This window comes from Sceloporus undulatus, chromosome 6, assembly GCF_019175285.1.
Source record: "Sceloporus undulatus isolate JIND9_A2432 ecotype Alabama chromosome 6, SceUnd_v1.1, whole genome shotgun sequence".
Classification (NCBI taxonomy): domain Eukaryota; kingdom Metazoa; phylum Chordata; class Lepidosauria; order Squamata; family Phrynosomatidae; genus Sceloporus; species Sceloporus undulatus.
Genome location: NC_056527.1, coordinates 30,651,121 through 30,659,432, shown reverse-complemented (window position 1 = coordinate 30,659,432; position 8,312 = coordinate 30,651,121). Strand labels below are relative to the sequence as shown.

The following is an 8,312-nucleotide window of genomic DNA, read 5'->3' as shown; positions in this document are numbered from 1 at the left end:
GTCCCAGAGGGCGCCATTTCTGGGGACGCTTAGAAACAGTTCCCAGAAATGGCGCCCTCTGGGACGGAACGGGAACGCAACTGGAATGCCCGGCGGCAAAGGCGGCGTTCCAGCATGCAATAAAATGGGGTTCTGGGCCCCATCCCATTCTGTGCGTGCACATGCGCGCACACTTTTAGAACGCACTGGGCCCGTTTTAGGGCCAGTGCGATAAACTTCATAGTAAAATAAGAACACTCTCCCATGTCCTATTTGGATGTACCTTTGGTGTTGTGGCAACTGAGAAAAAGCCTTCCCTCTAGTATCTTAAAATGCAGGCAGGTTCGTATAGGGAGGTACAGGGGCTAAACACACAGGCCAAAATAAAGCTGCTTTGGGTCAATTTGGAGGTATGCTGTTTAAATGACACACACACCTTAAGATGTCAGAAGCTGTGCCAAAGCTGCGCTCCAGTCCTTAGGACACTTTGGCACAGCTTCCGGCCTCTTAGGACACATGCATCCTTTAAACAGCATACCCCCAAAGTGACCTGAAGCAGCTTTATTTGGGCCTGTCTATTCGAGCCCACAGTGTTTCAGATAGTTGGGACCCAAACTGTATAGGGATTTTTTTAAAATGTTGTTTTTCCATGAGTCACCTTGGATCTGTTCTGGGAGAAAGGTGGCATACTAAATAAACAAACAAACAAACTATAGTTATAACCAGCACTTTGAAAGTTGAACTATTTCAATGAGGGAGTTATTTATAAGAATAAAAACAGGCAATCCAGCTAATTCAGTATGTTAAATAAATTGCAAGTACAGCAGCACTGGAATAAAGAATGCAGCTTCTATACAAGAAGCTCTTTATGAATGAGCCATTCTTCAGAAGGCTCCAAACTATTAATTACTTCAATATACCATCTTCTCTAAAGGTCAAATAAAATTGACAACACACGGGATGTTCCTTTTCAGAGTGTACAAAGTCTTACAGTGTTGGCTTACATGAACACAGGTATAGCATTAGCAAACAGCATTGGTGAAGCAAGAAGTGTTAAAAAAGCAATAGTCCATTCCTCTGTTCTTTGTATAGCTCTTATTCTTAGTCCTTCCAAAATCAGCCCAAGAAAATAATGTGGTTCATTATAACTGTTGAACATCAGTGATTTTGGGGCTAACTGAATGAATACATTTGGGCATTGTTTATTTATTTATTTAGATTTCTGATTTTTTAAAATCAGTCCTGTGGATGTTTTTAAGTATTTAGATATTATTTAGGTATTTGAACTATATTTATGCTTGACAATCAGGCCTAGGAATAGACACTGCATGTTTAAGTAGCTATTTTTATAATATATGAACTAGCAGCAGTATATTAAAAGGAGGTATTACCTAAATATACTTTTAAATCCCAAATATAGGATAGCACTTTCTAAAGTCCAAAACACACTGCAGAAATACTGTAATCCAGTGTGAGACCGTTTTAACAGGCCTGGCTCAGTGCTAGGGAATTCTGGAAACTGTAGTTTTGTGAGACACTTAGCCTTCTCTCTCTGAGAGCTCCAGTGCCAAAATAAACTTCAGTTCCCAGGATTCCCTAACACTGAGCCAGAGCAGTTAAAGTGGTCTCAAACTGGATTACTTCTGCAATGTTTTTTGGGCTATAGTAACTTTTGTATGATTTTTAACCAATTTTCTAGTGTTATAATGTGGTGTTTTACAATTGCTTTTAAAACCTTTTGTAAAAGTTTTTGACTTGTTGTTATGGAAGGCACCTTGGGTCCTGGCCTGAGAGAAAGGTGATGAGTAAATAAAATCAATAAATAGGAGCATATATAAAGTCAATTTTTCATCTTTGTAACCTCACTAGGAAGCTAAATGGAATCATAGAATGAATTATGTAGGTTTAACAGGTGTTTCAGTAAATTTTCCCCCTCAGCTTATGGTATAGTTTAGTGGTCCCCAAACTGTGCTCTTTAAGGGATTTTGGACTTCAGCTCCCAGAATCCCAGACTATGGGCCAACATGGCTGAGGCTTCTGGAAGCTGAAGTCCAAAATCTCTTGAAGGGCACAGTTTGGGGACCACTGGACTATAGCTAAAGGTTGTGAGTTTTATGTTATAGCACAATCTTTGAAATATAAGGAAGACAGATTCAGGAATAATCAACCACGGCAGATCCAATCTAGATCCCAGTGTGAAAGCTATCAATGGGCCCATACAGATACGCCAAAATAAAGCTGCTTCAGATCACTTTGGAGGTATGCTGTTTAAATGCTGCATGCGCCCTAAGAAGCCGGAAGCCACGCCAAATCCACACTCCAGTCCTAAGGACTAGAGCGCAGCTTTGGCACAGCTTCTGGCATCTTAAGATGTATGTGTCATTTAAACAGCATACCTCCAAAGTGACCTGAAGCAGCTTTATTTTGGCCTGTCTGTTCGAGCCCAATGATTACAATGGAGCAAGAATGCAAAGTGGAATTCTGAGCAGGTTCCAAAGGGAGGGAGCTCCATGGAGTAGTATTATTATTGTTGTTACATGGCTTCAACTAGACTGTAGCTTATGGTGATCCTGCCATGGGTGTTTTATTAAGCTAAAGTTACCACAATTGTCTTAGGCCAAGAGAGTGTTTCCATCGCTGAGTGGAAATTTACACCCCGATCTCCAGAATCCTAGTCCAGCATTCAAACCATGACACCATACTGACTGTCTCAGCTGAGCAAATATGCATAAAAGTAGAAGTGCATCTACATTGTAGAAATAAAGCTGCTTCGTATCACTTTAACTGCCATGGCTTCATCCTACAGAATCCTAGGATTTGTACTTTTGTGAGGCCCAAGTATGCTTTAACAGAGAAAAACTAAAGACCTTGTAAAACTATAAAGTCAAGGATTCCATAGGAGTTCAAAGTAGTGTTCAACTGCATCATTTCTACACTGTAGATATACCCTAAAATGTGTATCTACATCTATGCACCCTAAGATACCCAGAGTGAGCAAACTATAACACTCTAGATGTTGTGAGAGTGCAATTCATTACTATTTGCTATGCTGACTATAGCTAATGGGAGCAAGAGACCAGGAACATTACGGTTTGTCCACCCTTCTATTAATCTCTTTTGGCGTTTTCTTGTCCATAAAGTTGATTTCTGTTGATATATAAAAGCAAGATTGATCCTTCCAGGGCATACAGTTCCTCCAGTAAATCCTGGCCCTCTGGGACACTTCTATGTGACTTGTTTAATTTTCATACACTGAATTTTTAAAACTTACCCACATATACTCGACTATAAGTTGACCTCATGTATAAGTCGAGTACAAATTTGGGGGCAAAATTGCAGATTTTGATATGACTCATGGATAAGTCGAGGGTAAAATTTAGGGGCATATGACAAAGGATCTAAAGGATGAAGCAACGCAAAACAGTGCCATAAAACTTAAAAAAAATCCCAGCAGGCATAACTGTCTGTGCTCACACTAAATGCTGTATGGATAAGCGAGTAGAGGAGGGGTTAGTGTTTCCAGGCAGTGGGCAGATTACACTCTTACTTTTTTCACCAGGGGATAGTTCCCTTTTCTAATAAGACTTAAAATGCAGTATTTATATTGACCCATGGGTAATGGACTTGGTTTTGGGGGTCACATTTTTGACTAAAATTTCTAGACTTACATATGAGTATATACAGTAGTTTGTTTTAACTGTTGTAAGCTGACTTGAGTCCCAAATTGGGGGAAAAGGCAGGATATAAATATAGTCTTTGAATAAGCAATAAACTTCAATGTCTAAAAGTTCTTCTTTATGGGGAAAAAATCATAGTATGTATGTGTTTATACACCTTCAAGTCACCTGTCAATTTATGGCAACCCCATGAGGTTCACATGATTTTCTTAGGCAAGAGATACGCAGATACGGTTTTGTCAGTTCTTTCCATTGAGCTATACCTTACAGCACCTGGTATTAATTGGCAGTTACCTATCCAAGTACTAACCAGGACTGACCCTGCTTAGCTTCCAAACTCAGACAGGATCTGGTGCTTTGGGGGTATTTAGGATACTACCTAATTTACTAACCTTGAATAAACACTTTCATTTAATTGAAACATAGAACTAGAAACAATAAAGAGGATGTTCTGTGCTAATTACTGAGTTCACCGTATCTTGTCTTCAGAATAATTTATACTTCTCCTGATCTATAACAGTGAATGCAATAGCCACAAATATTTCTTTGATTTCTCTGTGAAAAGTAAGGTGAAAAAGAGGGAAATGTTCTTCAATCATTATATGGATTCACTGTATCATAAAACTATTGTTGGGGGTTTAGAGAAGACTTAGCAACAAGAAAAGTTATCTGTGGTTATTCCGTTCATTCAAGTTCCTTGAATACAAGCAGACACAGTTTGCCATTCTCAGCTTGAACCTCAAGCCTGCAGATAACACATCCTGTGATGATTGTTTCCATCAAAAACATTACACAATTGTAGATCTGCTTATTCAAAGTCCATTTTACTCAAACCGCAATCTTCTCTTCAAAACATTTCAGCTCTTTTTTTAAAAAAAGCTAAAGAATTAAAAACAAATTTCCAAATGACTAATTTATGTCTTTCCCTCTTCCCTAACCAGCACTCTCATGTCAATGCCTTTGGGCAGCATGACATTGCCTGAAAAGGAAAGACTAAAAAAAAATAAGGTCTTTCAGACAAAAGCAACTGTGCAGTGTTTAACACACACACACACACACACACACACACACCACATTCATAAGTTTATTGTTCTCAGCATTCAAAATGCCATTTCCCCCTTCCAACTGCCATGTCAGTTGCAACATTGCTGCATGGGATAGGTTTGTGCAGATATCATGGGCATATATTGGCTAGTGGTAGTCACCTAACTGGTGACAATTTGCATAACCTCTCCTTTCTGATCACCAGATTTTTTGGTGAATTTTAAAAGAGCTTCCTCCCCATTCCCCACTGTCCTATAGAGCAGGAGTGGACAACTGTGGCCTTCCATATGTTTTCAAGGGCCATAGTTAACCATTCCTGCTTTAGAAGGTGAGTGTTCAAGCACAGTTAAAAACAAAACCAGTGAACATTAGTATGGCTGTTCCTTGCTGCAAGACTATTCCCCATAAAAGGAGTTGGAATATTATACAGTTTGGGCTTGACTGTAGTTAGTACAAACATTGTTGTGACAAGAGAAAATCATTTTTAACAAGTTGGAAAGAACTTAAAAATAACTGTTTCAACTGCATCTTTTCTAGTTCTCTAAAAGAATATGCATTTCCTGGTGAAAAGACTTCTATTAATGACACACAATAAGAAAGCAGTCATATCTGTCTATTTTTTACTTCCCCTAAAATAAGCGGGAGTATTGTTGTTGTATGCCCTCAAGTCACTTTCCAACTCATGGCAAATCCATAATGGGTTTTTCCTGGCAGGTTCCTTCAGAGGGTGTTTGCTATGACCATCCTCTGAGACTGAGTGACTTGCCCAAGGTCACCCAGTGGGTTTCCATGGCCAAGCCAGGATTCAAAACCTGGTCTCCTGAGTCCTTGTCCGACACTCAAACTACAACACCATGCTGGCTGTCAATGGGAGTACAGCTCAGTTGTTAGAAGGGGCACAACTACAGTGCGAAAGATTCCTCGTTCCAAGTACATGAGAAAAGCTGAATCTTGTTTGAAATCTACCTAAGAATTAGTATACATGTTTATGGTCACAAACCTCTGCATGCATTTTTGTGCCCATTTTCCTCTAATGTATGCTTTTGGAGAAGCAATTTATCCTATATATCTTATTTTGTGTATCATTTCCCATAATGTTGGGTTTTATGGATATCATTTCCTTAATCTTTTTTTTAATTTTTATTTATTTATTTATTTATTTATTGCTTTGGGTTTTTTTTGGGTGGGGGGTGAAGTTGCTGAGAAATAACTTTTCCACCAAAATTTGAGCAGGTACATGTGCCTGGACCTTTGGCTAAGTTGGGCTGAACAGTTCTCAACCCTAATCTAGAGCTTTGTTGTTGTTAACTGCCTTAAAGTGGACTTTAACTCATGGTGACCCCATGAGTGAGACCCTCCCAACCACCATCCCTTGTGCTCAACTGTTCTGCTCAGGTCCTGCAGGTTTAGGGCCATAGCCTCCTTGATTGAATCTACCATCTAATATGTGGCCTTCCTTTCTTTCTGCTGCCCTTCATCTTTTCTAGCATTATTGTCTTTTTCAGTGAGTCATGTCTGCTCATTATGTGGCCAAAGTACAACAGCCTCAGTTTGGTCATTTTGACTTCCAGGGAGAACTCAGGCATGATCTACTCTAGTATCCATTTGTTTGACTTTCTGCCATGGTGTTCTCAGCATTATTCTCCAGCACCATATCTCAGATGAGTTGATTTTTTTTCTATCTGCTCACTTCACTGTCCAACTCTCACATCTGTACATGATGACGAGGTACACAGAGCTAGGTATTTACAAAAGGGAATGACAAGGCAACAAATCTGATTGTTTACAATTAAAAAGCACAACAAAGACAGAAGGAAAGAGCAAAATATTGCCTTATTAGAGGTGATTTCAGGTATTTCTAGAGGTAAACCATTCTGCTAATGTTTCCCTCCATTTTGTTTTGTAGGTTGTCACGCTGTGGTACAGAGCTCCAGAGGTTTTGCTTCAATCCAGTTATGCCACACCAGTAGACCTTTGGAGTGTTGGCTGTATTTTTGCAGAGATGTTCCGTCGAAAGTAAGAAATAATTTAATTCTTTTTATTATTTTAGTGTAGATACTTCCACAGGTGGAACTATGCTAATCTCTGCTCTCAACACCCTTGGATTCCAGAGGTCACAATGGATAATGTCATCAGTCTGCATTTGTTTAGGCGCAATGATAATGAACCTTTTAGAGGCCGAGTGCCCAAACTGCAACCCAAAACCCACTTATTTATTGCAAAGTGGCGTGTCCCTCTGGCTTTCTAGTAACAAACTATGGCAAACTCTGTGCTGGGGCGACGGCAGAGGGCCACCTCTGGCATGTGTGCCATAGGTTCGCTATCACTGGTTTCGGGGGACATAGACACTTCTCTGTTCCCCCACACATACTCTCCATCAGTCACTGATGGCTAAGGTGGAGCTGCAGTGGCTAAACAGTGAGTTTTGGTCATTGCAGAGGATGAAAGAGAATACCAACCTCCTCAATGATCCCCCTAAAATATACATACACAGGTATGAGATAGACTTGCACCTGTATATGTCACTAATGGGATGCCAGCCACTGTGTATCCAGATCTCCACTGCAACACCAACCCCTCCCTGATGTACATGCTTTCTCACTTCTCTAACTTTTAAAAGGAATATCTGGAGATTCAGAGAAGAGGGATCTGAAATACAATTTCCCCTTTTGAACAAGAACTTCATATCTTTCTGTTGGCATCTGATATAACTTTTGGCCTCTGAGATACTTGGCCAAGATGATACTCTCCAATATTTCACAGATGAACACTGGGATGTATCTGGCTGAGCAGCATTAGAGTGTGGTCAAGATGGCAAAAGTTATAAATGAGGAAGATCGCAGAAGCTAGGAGAGGCTGAAGCAGTTTGTTTTTGCCTGAGTCTAATGAGGGAGGGTAAGATTCCACCCTCTCTTGTCCCCTCTCCACTCTTGGTTTAACTGAGTGTAAACTACTTTTGCTCTTTAAAAATCAAAGATATAGCTGTGTTAGACTGTAGCATCAGTATGTAGAGAGATCTTGTAGCACCTTTGAGACTAACTGAAATAAAGAAGTTGGCAGCATGAGCTTTTGTAGACACCAGTCTACTTCCTGACTTATGCCAAATCAAGACAGTTGGAGGGTATGCAAAACCTTACTCTAGGCTATAAATCTCCATATTCAAACTTACTGATTTTGCTGTGTGACTCTTGTGTTGAATAGCAACACTTTGCAACTGATTGTGTACCCAAATGTGCAACCAAATGTGTACTCACATCCATATGCTCATCTACATGCACAGTGGCACCACATGTGCAGCTCTGTTTCCATGACTTTGAATTGAACGTGAATGCTGTATAGTGGGCAAAAATGTTGATCCATTTCCTTAGAAGAGGTTATGCATTTGCAAGACACAATAAGATTCTGGCCATTATCTCAGGAACCAATGGGATTGCAGCTTAAGTACTTAAGAATAGTTCTTTGTATTTATATTAATACTGATTTGTGATTTTAAGGAAAATATTTTTGTGGGAAGCCCAACTAGCTAAATTTTTTCTGTACTTGCTGGAAAAATCCAGTGTGACATTCTTGATTTAAATCTAATTGAAAATAGTGCTGGGGCTGGAAGTGGAA

General features: G+C 39.7%; 1 protein-coding gene across 2 annotated transcripts in view; it reads left to right on the top strand.

The window, feature by feature from the left end:
- CDK6 (cyclin dependent kinase 6) overlaps positions 1-8,312 on the top strand; it is a 102,947-nt gene that overhangs the window by 72,941 nt on the left and 21,694 nt on the right. For both annotated transcript variants that reach the window (XM_042477040.1, XM_042477041.1), the window contains exon 4: positions 6,607-6,716. In XM_042477040.1, coding sequence (XP_042332974.1) covers positions 6,607-6,716 — 110 coding nt within the window. The remainder of the gene's footprint in view (positions 1-6,606; positions 6,717-8,312) is intronic.